At 42.9% G+C, this 23,250-nt stretch overlaps 1 protein-coding gene across 1 annotated transcript in view; it reads left to right on the top strand.

Moving 5' to 3' along the window:
• VDR (vitamin D receptor) overlaps positions 1-23,250 on the top strand; it is a 109,716-nt gene that overhangs the window by 39,076 nt on the left and 47,390 nt on the right. The window contains exons 2-3 of the mRNA XM_077838547.1: positions 7,846-7,917; positions 11,646-11,802. Coding sequence (XP_077694673.1) covers positions 7,854-7,917; positions 11,646-11,802 — 221 coding nt within the window. The 5' untranslated portion in view covers positions 7,846-7,853. The remainder of the gene's footprint in view (positions 1-7,845; positions 7,918-11,645; positions 11,803-23,250) is intronic.

Below are 23,250 nucleotides of genomic sequence, written 5' to 3'. Positions count from 1 at the left end.
AGGTTGCGGTTTGATCATTGGCCTTTACTAGCATGAATTCCTGGCTCTTGGTTTTTGCTTAAGCCATAACATTTATAGCTGCTTGTTTACTTAATATCCTAACTAGTGAACCAGTTTAATCAATTACTGAACAAGGCAGTCCTATACTGTGATAGTGATACAGCAATTGCTATGCAGGCAATGAATTAGAGTGACTAAGATTCTTTAGAAAGAACGATCATCCAGTGAAGACATCTCCTTCATTCTGCCAAGACTTACTCATGCTTGTCTGTCTTGCAGTTCTAGAGAGCTAAGCATGGGGTATAGCCATAGAAATTGTAACCTCTTGAGAAGCCAATATACACACTATAGTTAAGTGCTAGAGCCTGGAAGAAATATAAAGATTTTTAATGGTTAGAAAGTTCAGTGATTGTTGCATGAAGAAAAATGTTTGACATCAGGAAAATGGTGCCTACTGCAGAACCCAAGGGAATCCGTTCTAATCACAGTAGCTAGAAATACAAGACTCAAGTAGATCAATCCAGTTAATCCTCTGTCAATGCAGTATTGTTCCTTTATACACTTCTCCAGTCTAGGTGTAAATGACCCAAGAGATGGAAATTTCTACTGCTTTCCATGGGAGACTATTTTGTAACTGAATTGGTCTCACTAAATTTAGGCTGAATATAACATGGGGTGAGAGATTGAGTATCCTTTTAATCCTTTCTTTGGGGAAGACTGTGGGCCTGATTATCCTTTGCCCTAGACTTTTGGTAGTCTCCTACACCAGTGCAGAGAGGATATAAAATGCTATGAAACCATAATTGTTTTTATCGTGGTTTCATAGCATTTCATACCCGTATTGCATATGCTTTTCCCTGGTATAAATGACTGTCCATGACACAGGACAATGCCAGATCAGACTCTGTCCATCTTACAATTTATTTAAATTGATTCCAGACTTTTAGTGAAATGAGAATTCGTCAACTACCCATTTCCCCCCAAGTTTAAAGCCAGCCTGCCTACCAAGCCCTGTCAATTTTGAACCTAAGGGGTTAGTACCCATCTGCTTAAACAGATATCAGTGCTGAATGTCTGGATTAGATGCTCCTAGCACTATTCCATTGCCCTCTGCAGGGCCGGCTCCAGGCACCAGCTTGGGGCGGCGGTTAGAAAGGGGCGGCAGTGTTTCCGCGGCTGCGGCAATTCGGCAGCCGCCCCTCTGTCCCGCCGGCTGCGGCGGCAAATCGGCAGCAGCTTCTCCCTTTTGCCATCCGCAGCAGCAGTTTTTTTCACTGTTTGGGGTGGCAAAAATTGTAGAGCTGACCCTGGCCCTCTGTATGTCCATTGGTTGGCCTCTACTGTTGGTGATCCTTTTATTGATAATGTATTTCAGTGCTGGAAGGATTTCCCAAGATCTTCGGCATTAAACCAGCACAGCCTTTGTTTCTCTTCCCATGTATCTAAAGGTTGTGTATTAGCCTATAATAAGGAGAAATTCCATAGCATTCTCCATGTTATCCTTTTTTCCTTTTATGTCTAGTTCTTGTTTTGGAAGTCAGGATGCAGAAAGCCATTTCTCTTGCCTCACAGATTGAGAAACATGGTTATATTCACTTAGAGCCACTGGAAAGACGAGGCAACGTCTGCCCTTTGATTTTGTTTACCCATGCTTCACGTCTCTGCATCTTCTCACTCTAATCTTCTAACCCTAAGCCTGATCCACACTTAGCTGGACTCTTAAGATTAATGGGTCTGTGCATGTTTCTTTTCAATAATGCCACTGTTGTTTTTTTTTTCCTGACGTCCTGCATCATTCACATCTGTCTCAGTGATGCCCTTCTGATGATGCCTTTGTGATTTAATTCCACTTCCCTTTCTGCAGCTTCATCTGAACCTTTGCACTTCCTCCTTCAGAAAGGAAAATCCACTCCACTTTGTGCTTACATAGACCTATCTACACACTAGAACTCCCCACAAGAATTGTTCTCCTTGTTTGTTACTCACTTAGGCTTACTGAACCACAGCAGTTAAATCTGGCCCAGTCCCTGTGTCCCTCTGCCACCCCCACACACGAACTTCCGAACAGACTAGTAAACATGTGGTTTACCAGCCAGCACTTTGCCTTCTGTCACTCACCCTTGGAAATACAGAATCTATTCTCGGACAGAAACATTTAAGGTGGAGTTAAGGTTGAAGTTGGGGAGTGCATCTCTGACCTAATCCTGAGGGACCCCTCTTTGTCCTCCCTGTGATCCCATTTACATCATTACTTTTTAAAAACTGTCTTCTGGAACTTCCCCAGTGCTTCAGGACTTACTGAAAATCAGCATTAATGGTCCAATGAGCTCCTCAACTTGCATCCAAAAATTTTAAAAGTTGGCTATCTGGACCTGCTAATATAAAAATGTCTTACTTTAGTAGCTTCTTTTTAACAACCTCCTGAGGTACTAGTGGATAATATTGGTCATCATGATAGTTGGTGTTCTCTTCACACCAGCAGCCCTAACCATTAAAGTTTTTGTAGGCATCATGGCAAAGGAAAGGTTTTGAGGCGGGATCTGAAAGTGGATAATGAGGTAGCTTTGCAGAGGCCCTTGATCTCCAAGTCCTAAGCTAGTTCCCTAACCCCTCTCTCTCTCTCTCTCCTTTTGGAGAAGGGTAGGGCCCTCGTAGATGCTTTGTTCCAAATTTTGCAGGTCCATATCTGGGGTTTAGTGAATCCTACCTTTAATATCACCCGGTGATGCTTATAAGTAGAGTGTGGCTTTTAACCATCCTGCAGAGGGATCAACTCTAAAATAGTTCTGGCAGACCTGATCACATTCATCATTAGTGGAAGGGTTTTTTTGCATGTCCAACATGCCTTCAGTCACTCCTACGTAAGAAGGATCAGACAGCCACAAATAAGAATAACATAAGAACGGCCCTACTGGGTCAGACCAAAGGTCCATCTAGCCCAGTATCCTGTCTTCCAGCATTGGCCAGTGCCAGGTGCCCCAGAGGGAGTGAACAGAACAAGTAATTATCAAGTGATCCATTCTCCCTGGTGCTCATTCCCAGCTTCTGGCAAACAGAGGCTAGGGACACCATTCCTGCCCATCCTGGCTAATAGCCATTGATGGACCTATCCTTCATGAATTTATCTAGTTCTTTTTTGAATCCTGTCATGGTCTTGGCCTTCACAACATCCTCTGGCAAGGAGTTCCACAGGTTGACTGTGTGTTGTGTGAAGAAATACTTCCTTGTGTTTGTTTTAAACCTGCAGCCTATTAATTTCATTTGGTGACCCCTAGTGCTTCTGTCTGAGAAATAGAATATAGTATATTAGTGTTTAAAAGAATGTGCAGTATCATCCATGCTATGCAGATGATTTCCCCCCATGTATTTAATGTTTAACCATAGTGGCTTCCTTACTATATTTGCTTCCTCTGCGTATTCTGTTGGGTAGTGTCCCAATGCAGTGTTCTAATGGTTAATTATCTTAACCAGCTCAGTGTGGCTATGGTAGTTTTGTTTTTTCATTCTTAGTCAACCTTACAGTGGAAAGTTGTCATCCTAACCTTAAAATTTCCTAACTTTTCAAAGACTTGACTTCAGTTAGCTCTATTGGAATAGGACTTACTGAACTTTACCCTTGGTATAGCGCAGATTTTTTTTTTTTTTAAAGCCTCTACGTAGACTCCACCAGGGCAAAAAAATAGGTCAACTCCTACATACAGATGTGAAACTAGTTTGACCTTTTTTCCAAATCGGAGGTGCGTGACCAAGGACATCAGTTTTAAGACAAACAACTTGGGCTGTTTCAAGAGTTGAAGAATAAATGTCAGCTTGACAAATCAGCCACCTTTAATGGCGGGGGGGGTGGGGGGGTGGAAACTTCTGCAGATCTGTCAGTTTCATTATAGTATTGAGTAACAAATTCCAGGAATTCCAACATGAAATTGTGCTAAACGGCCTAGTAATTCCCATGGTGATTGCATCTGATGTTCATCAGGAGAGCAGAATAATTAATTGTGTAATTTTAATGACAAACTACCTTTGCTTTTCATTAAAAGTTAAGTAAGCTAATAGCAGGAAGAGCAAGCTACAGGGATAAAGCATATACAGTGTAATTACAAGACTCAGTAATGCCACCTCACTAGTAGTGAGCAGGGAAATGTAGCCCTGACCAACGTGCTCTTCTTTTCTGTCTAAATTTCACAGGCAGAGCAGGAACTAGAGAGCTGATAGCTGGAGTGCCCTTCTCTGCTTGGTGCAGTTGCACTGGCCAGAGTCTTATCAGAGCAGAGTTCAGTGACTCAAGGTTAGCATTGACTGGACCATCTAGGCACTGAATATACCTGCAGAGGAAGTAGAAGTTTGCTGGGACCCCATGTGGGGAAGAGACAGTGGCCCTTCTCTTTTCCACCCTTCCCATTCAGCCCTTTCTCCCAGCAGAGGAGAAGAGAGGATAGCACTGTGCTCCTTCCCATTTTTGAAGGTATCTGCCAATTAGACCTTGGTGCCCAGGTACCAGAGTGATTAGAGATGGCTGTATTCTTCCTTCCGGTAACTTAACACTTGAGGGTGCCGGATGTTTATAAATGTTTATCTGGCCTTATGTAGATAGCAACAAAGCATGCTTTCTACCTCTTCATCCAGTATTGTTTTAAGGGGTGCACGACACTTCGTTCTAACATTGCACTCCTGTTTCCCTAAGAGACAATGTCCCACTCAGCTAGGGAAGCCAACTTCATTTTGGAAAAATTTTGAGTGCATTGTAATGTCCTATCCACATCCCTAGCACTTGGGTAACACATAGAGGTGCTGGGGCAACCTAGTTCCATCAGAATAGCTAGGGCACTAGTGCATAGCGATGACTAATTCTGATGGATGTTTTGTGTAGAGCTGGGGGAGAAAAGGAAGCTGTTGCTTGGCAGGGAGGGAGGGAGGATGGCAGGAAGATTGAGGTTGGGTGGATGCTGCTTTTGGTGTCTGAGTAACCTGGTTAATGAAACCTGTGGGTTACCATTTATGTAATGTCCCTGCTGATCAGGCAAACGAGCACAAAGGCTGGCAAATCTGCATCTTGAACCTTGGCAGCTATTTGAGAAATCCACAGCCTAGATTAGGGCAAGCATTAAAGCAGAGCAAACGCTAGTTTTGATTCCAGCTGGGATGTTCCTCCATTAGGTTTGGGATTCTAACTCTCTAAAACTAATCATTTGGAAAACCTGTGTCAGAGAGCTGAAGTGTTGCCATGATACCAAGGCTAAAATCCAGAGTCTTGGTTTCCCCCTGTCCCCTCCTCTTCCCACCCCTCCCCCCCAAAAAAGTCAGGGGACCTTTAATGACAGTAAGTAGCCAGGACCTCCAGTTTGGTATTGTTTAAAACACATCAGCATCCCTGATGAAGTGTTGTTACCATCTCAGAGGGGAGAGTGCCCCCTGTGGAATTGCCAACACCATTGTCTGCAGAATCTGTGTCCTATCTACATGCTACCCCAACCCAGTCCTGCTTAACATTTGAGATCTGGCAGGATCACCTCACAGGGTAGCAGAGCTGCAGGCAAAGAAATAGTATGACTAGAAAAAAAGTCTATTTTTGTCAAGTTTAAACACAGATTACTGAATATAAATCACGTTTCTGTATGCACTGATTGTCGTTAGATGTAATCCTATTCTGCAAAGTTCATAAACAATTTGAAAAACCAAGGGAGCTCATGTAACTGTATTTTTCCAGGGTTGTCCCAAATTTAATTCTTCTTTAAATTTTTGGGATACAAAATAGTCTTGTAAATCCGTATCGTGAATTTGCCTAATCTCTGCCCAGGCTAGCCCTGTGCCCGAGGGTTCTTTGAAAGCTGCCAAGGTACAGCGTGTTTCGCAGCAGAGCAGAAGCTGTTGTTGGATATGGAGGGGGAAATGGTCATTTTAAAAACTGGTTTGTAATAGAATAAGTCCAGACTCTATTTGTGACCAGGCCCCATTATGCTGTGTATGTGCAATAGAAACACAAGAGACAGACCATACCCTAGAGGGATTACAATCTGAATTAAAGATAAAAAACAGCAAGTGGATTTAAAAAAAATAAAAAGAGGAACAGGGAAGGGAGGATGAATGTAACAATAATAGGAACATCCATTTATATAGACTAGCTGTGTGCATAGTTAGATGGGTTAGAGATTGTCTTGCTTTTTAAAATAAGGTATAGGCATAGATATAAAAAGTCTCCATTGACCATCTACGCAGCCATTATTAGTTGAGTTAACCATATGGTAGAGATTAATTTTGAGGGGAGACTTCCAGGAGGACAGGGTAGTGGTTTGATGGACTAATGTCCTAGCAATACCTTTTTCCTCTAACTTTTAAATGTGTAACCTCTTATAAACTTGATTTTTCATTCTTGTACACTTGCATGGTTTTCACTTTCATAATGGTCTAGTATATCTTTATTGACCTGAGATGGTATTTCCTATGGAATTTGGGCACCTAACTCCTTTTGCCTCTTTCAAAAATACCCTAAAATTTTAGGTTTGGGGGGTGCTGTATAAGAGAGGTGCAGTAATTGACACCAAATGTTAGGATTGGTAGAGAGACACCTCTAGTAGAGTGTGTCAAACCTATCCCAAAATATTTTGGGTTATCATCTTCAATTCTCTATATGTTGGTACATGGGAAGCAGATCTTTATAGATGGAATTTTTAACTGAAATAATATAAATTTTGTCTAAATTTTTGACTAAAAAAAAAAACTCTCTTAGCAAAATTCTATTCTACGCTTTCTGAGAAAAGGATTAATGGAAAGTATTAAGTCAAAGTAACTTCAGTTTAATAAAAGTATTCTATAACTTTTCATTTGGCCTTTTTGATCTAGCAGCTGCACAAATAGTGACAAGGCTTAAAATCTCAGCCTTCAAAACAGGAAACTGACGGTGGTGAATCACTGCAGAAAATGGGGAAAGAGAAGTTAGTGTGGTAGACAAGGTAAAAAATAAATAAATATATATTTTTGGACCAACTTTTGTTGGTGGAAGGTACAAGCTTTTGAACTATATAGAGTTCTTCAGGTGTGGTGAAGGAAGCAGAGCAGGTGCATCGATTAGTCTACAGGTCCAATGTGGTTGCACCAAAGCAAAAAAGTAACACATTCAGTTATTTCTGGGATCTGAGCATGCACATATTAATCCACTGTTGTCCTGTAATCCTGCCAATAGGGCAGCCAGATAAAGAAATAAGGCACCCTTCCAGAAGGTAGTTAAACAGGCGCCTTAACTTTCAGCATTTAAATGATCCCACTGACTTCATGTGCATAGTCTTTGTTGAATCAAGGCCAAAGCTGGGAAAAGCCATTCAGCACCACTTAACTCCATCCCACAGAAGCCTGCCCGTGCCTCAGTGTTAAGCACTTGACGAGCTGAATTGTGAAACTTGCGTTTATAGAAAAATGTAATCAAGATTAAAGAAACTAGCTGTGTGTCATTCTCATCCTTTGTTCTTCCTGTGTCTTTTGAGCACTGCATGGATTCTCCCTTAGCATTGCTCTAATTCTTCTAGCAACGTGCTTGGTCTGGGCATCTGGAGGGCAGTATGCCCTCCTGTTAGCAATATCTCTTAAAGTATCTACAGGAGGTAGGGTTATGAGAACCTCTGTGCCATGGGAAGCTGAACATGGCATTTGGTGCTGCAAGAATCTTTTTGGGTGGAGTGGGTTATTTTGAGAACACCACACCCAGGTAATGAATATTGCTTACGTCAATAGATCAGAGTTAAAGGCAGGAGTAAATTCCCAGAATTCAAGCAGAATCTGAGATTATCCATTTGACTTGCCTGACAATCATTTAATGTTCTGAGAAATTACATTGTCAAACATTTTTGACCACAGGTGGTTCCATGTCACAGCTTCAGAACTGTTGGGGAGTATACCAGGATGGTGCGACGCATGTTCTGGATGCCGGTAAAGTCGTGTTTGTTTGTTTGTTTGTTTTTTTCTTCTTACAGAAGGAATATCTGTCTTTAATGTGATGCCTATTGCTTACTCCTGCAGTATGTCAGGAAAGAGGGAGATCTTTGTGAGTTTCTAAAATAGCTGGGAGTGAATTCTGTAACTTTTGGCTGGGGTTTCTGTAAGACTATAAGGGAGTTCAGCACTTGGGTCCCAATGAATTTCAAGGGAGTTAGGCACCCCAAATCAGTTAAAACTCATCTGATCCAAGGCACCTTTGCAAATCCTAGCCCTGGAATGCACTTTCTTTATGTGTGTGTTTACTCTGAAAAACATCCACTGTGTTAAGGGGTAAAACTTTCAAGAGTGCCTAAACTGCTTGGGCACGCAAATCCAATTTTCAAAAGTGACATAAGATATGTCTACACTTAAAATGTTATAGTGGCACAGCTGCAGCAATTCAGTGTAGATACTTGCTACAGCAACAGAAGGGGTTCTCCCATCTGTGTAGTTAATCTACCTCGGTAGTTAATCCACCAGCAGTAGCTAAATTGACAGAAGAAGTCATCTGTTGACTTAGTGGTATCTGTATTGGGGGTGATAGTAACTCAGCCAGAGGTTAGAGGTCTATTACAGGAGCGGGTGGGCTAGGTTCTGTGGCCTGTGATGTGCAGGAGGTCAGACTAGATGATCACCATGGTCCCTTCTGGCCTTAAAATCTATGAATCTATGAGATGGAATACCTACACCGACAGAACCCCTAGGTAATATCCTCACTGAAGCGCTACAGCAATGCATCTGTAGCACGTCAAGTATAGACAAGCTCTTAGTCTAAAAAGACTCTCAGAATTTCAGTGGGACTCTAGGTTCTTGAGTATCTCTGTCACTTTTGAAAATAAGACTGAGGCTCCTAAGTCACTTGGGCTATATGTTTAAAGGTAACACCCAATGGCTGTTAGGCATACTTCTGAAAATCCCACGTTTTTGAAAATCTTACTCAAGAGCTTGCTTTTCTGTGCATTGATTTTCAAACAGCCTGTACAGAGCAATTTTCCAATCACTTTGTGGATTACCTTTCTATATTAGCTGGAAACATTTGTTCACTTCTTTTAAAGTGCATTTAAATCGAAATTTACAAACTGCTGAGTTTAAAAAAAAAAAAAAAAAGAAAAAAGCAAAGGCCAATAATACTGTACTGAATGCCTTTTTATTGCTCATGTGATTATTGAATCTGGGGCCTTGGTTGTTGATTAATCGCTGCCCGAAGAGAGCATTATACAGGACAATTCCAGTACTCACTGAAAAAGGCTTTCAAAAAGTGGAATAGATATTCTGATCACTTGAAAGGTACAATATTATTCCTCATGGAAGTGGTGGGTAGCTAATGAGCCTGATTAGATTACTACAAGTAGGCATGTAGATTAATAGACACTTGTCTTCTATTGAATACAGACTCTCTATTTAAGTAGTTTGAATGTTAGTTATAAACCAAAGATTTTGGCCCTGGTTCTCATGTATATCAAGGCAGCTCTACACTGTTCTTTAAGGCCCCTTGATGCTGCCAGAGCCAGATAAAGCTGCCTTCAACTGAGAATCAAACATTACGATTCCCTCATGGCTGCTAAATTAACATGAGTTACTGAGGAAACCTTAACACAGGAGTAAGTTACATTCAATGCTATTGACAGAGAGAGTCCGTATTAAATAGAGCACAAGTGTGTTACTGTCGCGTGTTCCAATCCTGTCTAAGGCATACTTTTACAGAATTTGACTAATATATTTAAATACTAAATTTACTTAATCTGATGCTAGGAATAGTATTTTCAACACTGAAAAGACAGAATATGCAAGTTAGAGATCCTACAGTAACATGCCTGTATTGCACATGTCATCTGTTAGGTTACACATTTCAATAGCATAATTAACAAAAATACTTTCTGCTTCTATTTGGGGATCTTAAGTTTGTAAATTTAATTTTAAATTAAGACACTCAATCCCTCTGAGAGAGCTAATACCACTTTACAGATGGGGAAACTGAGGCACAGAGGTGCTGAGACTTTCTTGAAATTGCACAGTGAGTCATTGGCAGAACTAAGAATGGAACCCAATCGCCTTTATCCACAGTGCCTCTGAAAATGTAACCTCAAAACTCTATGAGCCAGCTCAGCTCCCACTTTAGGTACCTGAATAAGTAATCAGAGTCTGATAAATTCTCACCTCCCAGCCAAATGCTGTTTGCTTCCCTGGAAAACAATGGGAGCTTTTGGGTGCTGAGCACGTCTGAAAATCTGATGCAATGTGGAAATTAACATTTGCAGAATAACAATAACACTTGCATATTCTGATTCTTAGTTCAGTAACTTGCTGCCATATAATCTTCCTTTGTTTTTAAGCTTGGATGTTGGGTCGGGGTAGGAGAGACAGAAGACTAAAATGCTGGTCTTTCTACTGATTTCACTGACTGGTTCCACAGTTTGAAAGTACGCAAAGAGATGAACTCCGCAATCAAAAAGCAGCTCGAAACCACATCTATGTAACTAGATGTGGAATCTATGTAACTAGGTGGTGGAATCTCCTTCCTTAGATATTTTTAAGGTCAGGCTTGACAAAGCCCTGGCTGGGATGATTTAGTTGGGGATTGGTCCTGCTTTGAGCAGGGGGTTGGACTAGATGACCTCCTGAGGTTCCTTCCAACCCTGATATTCTATGAACTGACCAGCAGTGATTTTAATTAATTGGTGCTTTCTAGTCAAAAGTCCAAACTTCGCAGATAGGTACTGTGTGTGTCAAGCAAAATGTGCAGTTGCATATAGTTCTTTGTTTTTGTTTTTTTTTCCCCTCCATATTAGCCCAAAGACTGTTATCCAGCAAGGCCTGGACACCATGGGAAGTTCAAACTTTAGGGCATTTTTGAGTTATCAAAGTTCAAAAAAAGGATCTTCAGTTGTCAGTTTTCAGTGAAGAACTTTAGACATAGTTATGAGCATGCTGTTGTATTGTAATAATGAGGTTATAATAGGCATCTACATATACACTTAATTCTAGTGTTCGCTGCCACAGACAACATACTATAGTATGTGCAATGTCTAAATTTCTTTTTGTGACACACCAACCCTTTCCTCTTCCCTCTTTTAAAACAAACTACCAACCAAACATACAAAGAAAAAAACCCATTATTTAAGAACCAAGACATAAAAAAAACCCGTGCTCACTTGACTGACAGTGTTTGACTCGTGTTTGCAATTTTACTCATCTCCTCGTAAAGGTGGCACGGATGTACTTGGGTCACTTCCTTTTTCTGCAGAAGGGAAATTTTGCTTGTTTCTGGTGAGGTGCATGTTTTCCAGTTGATGTAAATGATGAAATCTTAATGCACAACTCTTTCTGAAAGGATCATGTAAGGGTAGGGACAGAAGATCCTGACTTCAGATTGGGCTATAGCCATGTATATACATTCCCTAGATCTTAATAAAAAAAAGACTGCTTCAAGGTGCATGTGGTCAAATTGGGAGGGTGGGTGGAGTTGAGATCAGCAATGCAATTGCTGGGTAGATGAGCATAATTTGCATGTGTACATTTTTGTGATTCCATCACATTCCTGTGTATATGTTCCTTGTACTATACAGAGGTAACACAAGTACTTTTGCCAGTGAGTCAGCAGAAACCTAGTGCCTCCATCTTCAATTTGCTTAACAAGTCTCTGTAATGAAAAGATCTCTAACCTTCTTGCTTTTTCTCAGTCTCAGAGATGGAGGTGCTGGCAGCAAGTACACCTCTTCCTGATCCAGCCAATGAATTTGATAGGAACGTTCCCCGTATCTGTGGTGTCTGTGGAGACAAAGCTACTGGCTTTCATTTCAATGCCATGACATGTGAAGGCTGCAAAGGATTTTTTAGGTAAGTGATGTTTTTGAGAGTGAAAATTAATTAGAAACCAGCCTTCATTTTTAAAATAATGAACTCTGACTAGTTAGGAAGATTGAGGAAAGGGGCGGCAACTCTGCTTTTTGGCTCCTGGTTAGAAATAATCAACATCTCTGCAAAATTGGACGTCATGTACGTTTGAGAGAACTTGTCTGACAGGTACACTAATCTAAACCTTTGCGCTGATGCAGGAGGCTATGACTAGTAAAATTGCTGAAAAGTCCAGCTATGCCTCCATCCCCATGCAGTAGGTGTTCTATGCAGTAAAATGCTACTGGCTAACACAAAACAGCCTATATACATGTGGAAGGGACCTTGTATTATATGAGCAATAGGGAGTTGTACGACTGAGAGAACTGTAAAGCAAATAAATGCCTCTCACACCCTACACCAAGACTTACCTGCCACTTTCTAAACCTACACAATAGCTGCAGTTTAAAAAAAAAAATGTTGCCATATGGCATCCCTGAGACTTTTTTCTCTAGTGGAAATATCTATGCAATACTTTTTGTCACATAATATAACATTCACATGGATATTGAACTCCGTATAAAACTTTTTAAAAACTTGCTGCCCAGATTCTCTTTGCACAGCTCTGGCAGTGTCAAGGGGCTTTACAGTAGGCATAACCTATATTTAGACCCATTTTGAGGCCTGTTACATTGCCAAAATGGTGTAAATGAGAATCAGGCCCCCTAAGTTTCCCTTGCATTGGTACGTTTCCTTTCACTCATGTTGTTTCTCTCCTGTTAATGTTGGCTTCTTTTTTTTCTTTTTCCCCCTCACCTTTCAATGCCTATTCCTACCTCTACACATAGGCGCACACATATAATAAGCCCCTTCTATAACTGGAGAACACCTGTTAGAAGGTTCCACCAGGGAGCAAACTCTCCTCCTTGTCATTCACGTAGGGCCTAGGTCTTAAAAGGGATTGAAGTGGTGCATAAGCTTTTTACTGCCCCTTTTATTAAGGGCAAATTTCCCTTTGGGAGCTGTAGGGGCAGCTCTGAGTAAACTTGGAGGGTTCCAGACAATAGGGACTTCTGTGTGCCAATTATCCCCTCACCCAGCAATTATCTGCAATGAAGCAGTTGTATCTATCTTACAGAATATTTCTGTATTGACAAACTAGAGGATTTGCATGGGAACTTCTCCTGTTTGGAACAAACTATATAATGACTAAGAGCTGGTGGAATTAAATAAGCTAATAGCTACTATGTGACTAATTAGGGCAAAACTTACTTAAGCATTTAGCATTGTAATTAGAAGATAGTCGTAGCAGGTGGTGGTAGAATTAGATGCATTGTAGAATTAAAGTAAACAAAGTTGGGATGGTCAATTTCATAACTACAATTTGAGCTGGGGTTTTAAAAACCTTAATTTCTATTGCTATAGGAGCCAAATAGTCACAGGAATTACTGGACTAGATGTTTTTGCATACCACAGCCTTGCTGCTTGTTTTCCAGTTGGGTTACAGTGCAGCTTGGCTAACTAGAACAACATTTCCTCAATTACTGTAGCTAAATGAGTAACTCTCCTTTCAGGTGCTCACTTCCATGCACATGTTTAGCGTCATCAGCTAGTCAGGCACATGCAGTCTGGATGATACATATCAAGAATTTTGTCATGGTGACAGAGAGAAGGGAATAAATGGCCAGTTTTCCTTCTCCCTTAGTTTCTTATCCATGAGTGCTTCCCTTTTTGTTCAGAGGGTATGCACACCTTCTGAGACTCTGGTATTGTGGCTTGGCCTTTTTTTGGTACAGATTAAACTATTTTGGTCAGGAGGGTGATGTGTGGGGTGTTTTGTGTGTGTGGTTTGTTTTTTTTTTTATTTTTTTTTTATTTTTTTTTTTAAACACCGATTATAATTAAAGCTGCACAACCCCCTAGTGTGGTCTCAGTTATACTGGTATTAAGGTATAAATTCTGGCAGATGGGCTGTATACACACCTTTTTATACTGGTTTAACTGCATCCGCTCTAGGGGATTGATCTGTTAGCTATATCTGTTTTCTAAACTAATACAGTTAAAGCAGTACAAACACTGTGCCTCCACCTACTCGGTTATTCTTAAGCAGTCTCCATGGGCCCTTATTAAGACTTTAACATTTGTATCTTCAACTTAAGGACTCGCTTTCTTGACTTGCTGCTTCTCTTCCCTTTTTAAAGCTCCCTTTTTCCAAAACATAGTGTTAACCATGGTACTTTTTTGTACCTTTCCTCTTACTCCTGCCTCCCAGTGCCCCCAGTATGTTCTGCTTTGATCCTAGTTTACAAACGTTTCAATGATTTTTTTTTTTTTAAACAATATATTGAATTTTTTTAACTGGATATTTATGACTCAAGTTTCCCAGGGCCATTCCACCCAAAGTAAAAGCTCATCACTATAAAACAGCTTCCATAGGTGCTTGCTTCCTGCCCTTTTATATAGCCCTAAACCCCACCACTTTCCTGTTTTCCGTGGCAGCATGTTAACCTCCAGTGCAACAATTTGCCAAACACTGCAGACAAGATTAGCTCACTTTACTGGAGGGGGTGGGTGTGTGTGTGTGTGTGTGTGTGTGTGTGTGTGTGTGTGTGTTGACTTATCCTGAAACACTACCTTTTTCCTCTGCATTTTAGACCTGTTGAATTTAACACTTAAGGTCCTGTCCTGAGGTGGTTTACATCACCAGTACTGGCTATGCTGGGTGTGAAGGAAGTAGTTATAGTGAAATCTGGGGCGGGGGGTAAAAAACAACTAGTTCAAGACTCCAGGGCAGAGCCAGTCCCACCCTGACCTGCCTTCCCTGGCCCACATGAGAAGCTTGTTCTCCCTCCACCCCTACTGGATCCTGCACCTGCCTCTTATGGAGAAACAGCAGTCAAGCAGCTGCTAAAGGATGCATCAGTGGCCAGGGGCAAGGTACTTCATGCAGGGAGTCCAAACCGGCTCTGTGCTATATAGCTACCTGCCAGCTGAGTGCTCATGGGAGAGGAGTGCAAGAGTTGCCACATACTGGATGAAGGAGCCCAGGGATTGTGTGTAACAGAATAGATTGTACTGCTGCCCTTCATGGTAGCACGTGAGTGCCTTCCACATAAAACAAATGGCAGAATTTCTAGTGGACTTCATGGCGTTTCTGGCTCCTTTTCCATTGTGGGGTTAGAGAGACTTTTGCATAGGAAGGTAGATTCTTAATTTTGGAAGGAGGGTAGTGGCAGTGGCAGCCACTGTGAATGTCATTCTGGCAGTAGTAGCAAAACTTCGCCAAAGAGGCTTTGCAATTTTTCCTGAGGTGGCTGGGCTCTGCCCTTGAAGTGCCCTTAGAAGACTGCACTGCACCTGCAAGAGAGCATAGTGAAGGGCACGTGTTCTTCTGAACTGTTTTCCTGACTTGAAAGCTGGCTTTGTTGGCACATGTGTAAATCCTAAAACTCAAGGCAAACATGAGATGCATCTGCACCATAGTTCTGAAGTTATGAATGTTTGAAACCAGCAGGGCCTGGGAGTACCTTTAATTCCTACATATTTATGAGGCGATGTATTCGTCCATACAGAAGTACTGAAATGTGTATTTAGCCGATAGTACTAACAGACACTAAATAACCTTTGGCCAATTGGTGTCTCAAGTCACAGTTGGGCAGTTTACTAGTGACATTGGTAGGCATCAGGTGGCCTTTTGTTAAGCAGTGGCTGCTCAGTATTTCTTAAACTGAGCTAAATTTGTCGTACACAGAATAAATCTGGAGTGACTTTCCTGAAGTCAGTGGAGTTATTCTGGATTGACACCAGCATAACCAAGTGCAGAATTTATCTCTAATCTCTTCACCCAACCCTTTCCTCTCTTTCGCTATCCCTTACTGTTGACAATATCACCAGTCATCCAAGTTTGTCAGATTGTGTCTCCATGGCTTGTCCTTTTTCAAGATCTGAAGTTTCGTTCCCCCCTCTCTAAAATCCATTCTTTTCCTCCATCCTTATGGCCCTATCTTGGTCTGTACCTACCTTATCACTTACCCCAATTATTTTTAATCTCCTTTCCTACATCTCTCCTCTCCCCACTCCCATCTGTCCGAAAGGTAATTGCCAAGATCACTTTCCTTCCACCCTGTCTTTGACACCCATGTGCCAAATCCTGTAACTGGTTTCCTCTCCCCTTCCACATCAAATTCATGCTCCTGGTCCTCCCCTCAAGGTTCTGTCCAATGCTGTTCCTGCTTCCACCCATGTTTTACACCCCATCCTATGCCCCATACAGTACCCAAGCTTCTTTACTGATGGCTTACTTCCTCTCCCTCACCCACTCCTGACTTAGAGATGGTGTGAAGCTTTTACCATTTAAAAAAAAATTCCCATAACTTTGAAAGTTTTTTGCAATTTCTGGAAAATGTTGGCTAGCTCAAGTTTAACTTTGCTGGGTGCTCTTCAGTAATGCTCCCCAAGTGTTTTTCCTCCCCTTCTGAAACTTCTAAAGGTCCATTTGTTCTTAAAGGATTCCATCTACAGAGACTACCTTCCTTTCCTCCCCCCTCCTCACCCCCCCCCCCCCCGCGCCCACATCCCTTAGCCCTGGCTCACACCTGCGCATTGTAACTTCTGTGTAGTAGGGAGTCTAACTCTGGCACATTTGCAGTGTTACCAACCCTCACCATTGACACATCATGAGTCAGACCCCCCCAATCATGAGATTGGCTTAACAATCATGAGGATTTTTAATGAAAAGTGAGTTCCCTTTTATTTCTCCTCCAGTTTCTGAGCCTTTAAGGTGCTCTCAAGTCACATATCTGCTGACCGTGGGAGCCCATTATGATAGAGGCCCGGCAAGGAAGGGCTGCCGCTCTCTGCCTTGGGGCTGGCTGACCATGATCTTAAGTAAAATTATTAAGCCTGACTCATGATCGCGGGACAGAAGTCTCCAATGTCAGGATTTTTTTTTTTTTTTTCCCCATCTGTGGTTGGGGGGGAAAAAAATCTTTGACATTGGAGAGTTCTGTCCCGCAATCATGAGTCAGGCTTAATACTTGTACGTAGAAAGCCCGTCTCTCGTGATTAATTCGCGAGTTGGCATGTCTGCCATTGTAAAGGGTCTTGTATAACTGTGGCACTATGTAAACGATTACTAAGAAAAAAATAGTGCTCTGCTTTTATGCACGCTAAAAAAATGACAGAACCGTGAAGTAGGTTCATCGGTTTCAAGGCCAGAAGGGACCATAATGACCTTCTGCATAACACAGACCAGAGAATTTCACCCAGGCACGGTATGTCTGTGAATGGGGAAACGCCTGCATAAACTGTTCATTTTTTAAAACAAATGTAATGAGACTGCTGCAGACAAAACCAGGATATAGAAAAAAGAAACCAGGCACAAACTGCCCCTCTGGACTTTTTCCTCTTTCTATCTTAGTTCAAAGGTCTGGCTGAACAAGCTGGTCCTAATTCTTCCTGGCAGGAATGCAGTTCGGGGCACTGATTAAATGCATTTCTGGGCAGGGTGCAGTTGTCTCTGTTGCATTTGTAACCCAACCCCTGGAACCTGAAGCAAAAGTGCAGGATGGAGTTTGCAGCAATTATTCCACTTGTGCAAACAGACATAAGGGTACAGACAAAAGGATTGCCAAAGAACTACAGCTCTGCCAACTCCAGCCTTTCAAGTGGGTGCCACCAAGGGCAAATCTCTAGGAACTCTTTTAACCTTGCCATGTGTCTGCTGCTCATGTATTTTCCCGGGGACAAACATGCTTGTTCTCTTAGCTGTGCGGTCGCCTCTAAAGTCAGAGTTACTGCTCTTTGCTAGAACAGAGACCCACTCTGTCTGCCTCGTGACTATTGCAGCTCTTCTTGGTGCTTTTCTGTGTCCCAGGGATCTCATGGGGACCAGTTAACCCCAACTGGTTTGTCCTCGTGGGAGAAAAGCGTATTTTGTCTCCTGGGATGGTTGATTTTAAAGAGGGGGCTGGCAGCAGGATCTTCCCTGCCAGGAGTCCTTGACCTTGGAAATCTTTGGTTCACGAGAGCTAGGATTTGGTAACCTTCATTGCACACCAGAAGAGTCTTCTGTCCTCGAAGCTTCCCTGAGTGACTGAAGCTAATGGCAGGGGAGTTTGTACACTGGCACCCCCTTTGAGGCTGATTCTGTTTTGTGTGTGTGTGTGTATAGAACAGGGGTATGGATGTTCTAAACCATGCACTTGTTCTGGCTACTTTCAAATGTTGGGTATCCAAACTTGAGAAACCTTGGGCCTAACTCTTTCTTTAAGAGGGATCCCAATTACCCGCAGTTCCCATGGATGTTCACCAGAGTTGTGGGTGCTTGGCTTTGAAAGTCAGACTGGGCACCCAAAAATGGAAGACAACCAGAATGAGTGAACTGACTTTGGAAATTTTAGGTCTACATTTGGGAATTTTGTAGCACCTGGAAAAATTGGGGCTAGCTGGGATTATGGATCTTCATGGGTGATTTCAACATACAGAATATTCGTTTAAAATTGCAGTTGTTCCTTTAGAGTCCCATTCATGGATGAGTGCCATGTTGTGCTAGACACTTAGTGTAGTATAAATACCTAGATAAGCAGCACAGAGCTGATGTCTACAGCTAACCCAAGAGGAGTGGGAAACTTTTTACCATAGGCTGAGGATTGAAATGACTCACTGGCATTAGGTAGATAGTCCCTGATTCCGGGGGCTAGAGCATGACTAACAAAATACGCCAGTTGGTATGCTGTGATTTTTGGTTATGACAAAGGTAACTTTCAGGAACTTGAGCATTTCACGGGTTTCACAAATGTGCTAGACATGGTGGGGAGGGGGTAGTTTGTCATTAAAGGTCACTGCACTAATTAAGATTCAGAGAGAGTGAAACTGAAAGTCAGAGGGGTTTTTTTTTTCCTTTCAGTAAAAGGCTAAGCCACAACAAAATATAAATAAATAGCATCTCTGAAATGGTGAATTCCCAATACCCTCTCTCAACACGTCCTTCCATAGTAGGCCATCACTTGTGGGTACAGGCCAATGTGTGTTCCTTTTGTCCAATTAATTAAAAGTTTTTGTTTCTAATTAACTATGTTGCCAAAAAACTCTTTCACTGGAGGGGGGGGAGGGTCTGAATCCTGTTTTTAACATCTCCTCTTCCTTTATGTTCTGCCCTGAACACATTCCGGTACAAATATCTACAGAGCAGTTGCCAACTAAAGTAACTTTAAGCATACGCTATAAACTTATTATCATAGTACCTCAGAGCCTCAGGATGGACCAGGATGCTGTTGTGCTGTATTTTTGTCCAAACACCAAACAAAAAGAGAGCCAACTTAATTTTCTAATGTCCTCATTTGGGAGACCTGTACTCAGGCAACTTTACTATTTACTCCTGAGGGAATTCTACGACCCCCTCCCCCCCCCCCCCCCCCAAAAAAAAATTCTGCCCACAATATTTTAAAGTTCTGCAAATTTTGTGTGTCAATAAATAAATGTGGAGGTTCCACCATGGCAGTGGGGAGCCAGGCCACTGGCTGCATGAAGGTGGGAGACCACCTGCAGTGCCCTCCCCCAACTCCCGGGACATGGGCTCGACAATGAGGCAGCACCCAACCCTGACACAGTGCAAGGGCTGGGCCTGCCCCAGAAACACCCCAGGGCCCTACCCCTCTGCACCAGGTGTCGGCAGGCAAACTGGCTCAGGCTGGCAGATCCAAGGGTGGAGGGGCTTAGTATGGGGGGATCCAGGTATGGGGTGAGAGGGTTCTGTGTGGGGCAATCTGGGTGCAGGCAGCTCAGTGGGGGGTCTGGGTGCGGGGGGGGGGGATCTCTATGCCCAGGGGCTCATTGGGGGGTGGGGTGAGGTTCTGTGTGCAGGGGCAATGGGACTCTGCAAGGGGGTCTAGGTGAAGGTGGTTGGGGTTTGAGTGCAGGGGGCTCAGGTGGGGTTCAGATGCAGGGGGCTCCAGGTGCAGGAAATGCAGCTCAGTGGGTTTGGGGTGGGAGAGCTCTGAATGTGTGGGGAGGTAAGGCTTGGGGGGGTGGGGTCTGGATGCATGAGGGTTGGGTGACTGGGGGAGCAGCTCCTGCACACTGACCTCTCCCCCCAAGGCTGAGGAGCAATGGGGGCAGGAAGTGCAGGGGTGGCGTTGTGGAGTTTCCTGCAGCCGGAGGAGGTTTCTGGGGGTGGGTCTGATCTGGATTAGCCACTCCTTGCAGGGGAAGAAGTCCTGTCCTTGCGCAGCCAGGACGAGCAGCTGAGCTTGGCACAGAGAAGGAACCACTGCCTGATGTCCCCAGACCCTCCCCGCAGTGATTTACCTCTCCCCCGTTTGCACCAGGTGCCTGAAATGACACACCTGCACTGCTGGGGACAGCCGCGAGACCATTCTTGCGGCTTCCCTTTGTTTCCCCATCAGAAAATCATTTTTCTGCAAGGAAGCAAAGAAATCTGCAGGTAACGTGAATTCTGCACATGCGCAGTGGCGCAGAATTCCCTCAGGAATAAATATTACTTTCTTGTATTGTGGAAGCACCTTAAAGGAGTCCTAGTCATGGAACAGGACCCCACTGTGGTAGGCACTCTAAATGCACCACAGAAAGATAGTTCCTGCCCTAAAGAGTTTATGGCCTAAGCACCCACTCACTTAAGTGCCAATTGGAGTATCCACTAGAATCCAGCATTCTAGCCCGGGTTTCAAACAAAACAGTCTTTTCAAACTTTCTTAAATTGTGGGCCTAATTTTCAGTGCGTTGGGCACTCGCAGGTGGGTTTCCAATAAAGAATATTGAAAACTGCCCCACAGATTCATTTTCATGTTCAGTTGCATGCAAACTTAACTACTTCTTCCTGAAGTTACATGGATCTGTCCAGAATTTCTGCATGGTGTGTGAGCTCTTAATTCAGGCATCCAGCAGTTAGTTGATTACACAGACCATGATAAGCAATATCTTCCATTTCTCACTGATAGCCAAGCAGGTGAATTCTCGGCTTTACTGAGACAATCATTTCTACATTGGAAACATGCACCAGAGCTGCCTGGGAAGGGGGGGACAATTTGCCCAGAGCCCCTAAACGGAGTGATATTTGCAACCTGGTGCACAGGATTGCAGCACCACACAGATTTGGCCTGGTGGCCTCTCTGTCACGATGGAAGAACAGCTGGGCCAGACGTGAGTGATGCAGCAATCCCAGGTGTCACGTTGTAACTGCCAGAGTGGGGAGCTGGCCCCAGCCTCATGGGACAGGAGCCACCGCTGCAGGGCAGTCTTATTCTCCAGCACTTCCCCAGCTCCCCTGAGTGATCTATTTAAATATATATATATATATATTTATTTTATTTTATTTTGGTGGAAGGGTGGAGGGCCTCAGTTTCAGATTTTTCCCAGGCCCCAAAAACCTCTGTGCAGCATGCACTGGCATGTACTTTTGCTTTTGGTTGAATACAGAGCCTGTTTATGCTTGCACATAGACAGGATTAGTGCAGAGAGGGATTTCATTATTTTTAATTTTCGGCAGTATGCCTGGGACATAGTTTTAAGGGAGCCTTGAAATGGCTGGTTCTGTAAGGTTTTTTTTTGTTTTTGTGATTTTTTTTAATAAAAATACACTGCGGCTGGACAGAGCCTGACAGCCTGTGCTCTTGTTGTGCTTCTGTGGGTAGGACATCTGCCCCCACTGCACTGACTCTGTAATTTAGTTTCTTTTGTAATAAAGACGCAAGACCCTAATGTGCTCTGAGCAATAAGGCTTGCTTTTAAAAGGGCTCTTAAACCATGTCATTTTCCACTGCTGCTCTGCATGGAGGTATACAATGAATTGCAATAGTTTTCACACTAGCCAAAATCCAAGTACTGTATATTATTGATTTGTATTACGGTAGTGCCTAGAGGCCCCAATCAAGATAAGTACCCCACTGTGCTGAGCTCTGTGCAGATGAAGTCCCTGCCCCCTAAAAAACTTACAATAAATGAGACCGTGTGCAAGGGAAAACAGAAGCATGAGGGAGAGAGGGAGCAGCTTTGCCAACGTAACTCTTCAAAAACTATGAGTTGGGTCCATCAGAATAGCATTGGCTTAAAAACCATAAGGTTTGTTGTTGTTTTTTTTGTTTTGTTTTTTTAAACGTTGCGTCCTCTTTATTTGCCTTCTGTGTTTTGTTTGGTTTGGGGTTTTTTGAACCTGTAGGGTGCACTTGGGTCAAATTTTCAAAATTTCTTTCCATACGCACAAGGGTTAGAAACTTTTTTTTAATGAACGCCAAGGGTTCTCACATCACTTGCCTCCTAATGACTCATCAAATATCACAAGATCTGTGATAACATAAAGAGAGTTGGGTTGGCACTGAGGCAAAGTGATTTGTCCAAAGTCATGCAGCAGACCTGGGAATAGAACCCAGATATTCTATCTACTAGGCCAGTACCCTAGTTCCTGGACCATGCTGCCCCAGCTGTATTTAGGAAGTACAGTAATAGCAATTCCAGAAGGGAGAGTTTATTGGAGATTTTGGCCCATCTAATCTTATTCAGGCAGCAAACTTTGGTTTATAGCATATCAGATAACATTGTTTCCCCTTTTTGGTTAAATGAACTGTAAATATGTTGAATGTAATGTCTTTATAATTAGCTTTTAGAGCGCCCTATCTTTCAGCCTTTCCTTTTCTGTAGCCCCATTGACACAAGTGGATAAGGGCTGCAAGATCAAGCTGGAAACAAAATTTAAGGCTTTGTGCCAAGCAAATATTTGCTTGGAGAGGTTCTCACCTTAAAGCCTCTTATCTGCTTCTGTGTCCTGATATATCTTGCTGAACCATTGCATGAATTCATGTGGAGGCGTGGCAATGAAAAATCAAGGGGGAAGGAGAGGAGATTCATTCAGAACTTAAGAAGAAAGCAAAATTTGGGCTACTGTGTATTTGTTTTACTGTACTGCCTTGGGGATCCAACTAAGTGTGGGACCCCATTGTGCTAGGCATTGCACATAAATACAGTAAGAGCCCATCTTGAAGGGCTTACAATCTAAATAGACAAGACAAAGGGTGGGAAGGGAAACAAGGACAGAGTAGGAAAAGTGATATGCTCAAGGTTACCCACCAGGGTCAGTGGCAGAGCCAGGAACAGCATCCAGGTCTCCAGATTCCCAGTCCCCTAACCATCATACCATGCTGCCTCTCAGTACCTTTTAACTGGCAGGCCCAACGGGTAACCTGAGATCTTTCTCTAACTGGATGGGATTGGGTAGATCTAAATTGCAGTAAAACACCTGCAACTGGCCCGCAACAGCTGGCTCAGACTTGGCTGCAGGGCTATAAAATTGCAGTGTAGATGTCTGGGCCCAGGCTGCCATCCTTCCCAGTATCTTCGCTATTTAGATCTCTGCTTGGAGATATTCTTGCTCCAATCTCTGCTGCTCCGCCACACTTCTCCTCCTTTCTAAAGGATGTATTTTTGTGTTCATGTCTATCT

The sequence above is a fragment of the Eretmochelys imbricata genome, chromosome 20, assembly GCF_965152235.1.
Source record: "Eretmochelys imbricata isolate rEreImb1 chromosome 20, rEreImb1.hap1, whole genome shotgun sequence".
NCBI classification, from domain to species: domain Eukaryota; kingdom Metazoa; phylum Chordata; order Testudines; family Cheloniidae; genus Eretmochelys; species Eretmochelys imbricata.
This window is presented reverse-complemented; position numbering and strand designations above follow the sequence as displayed.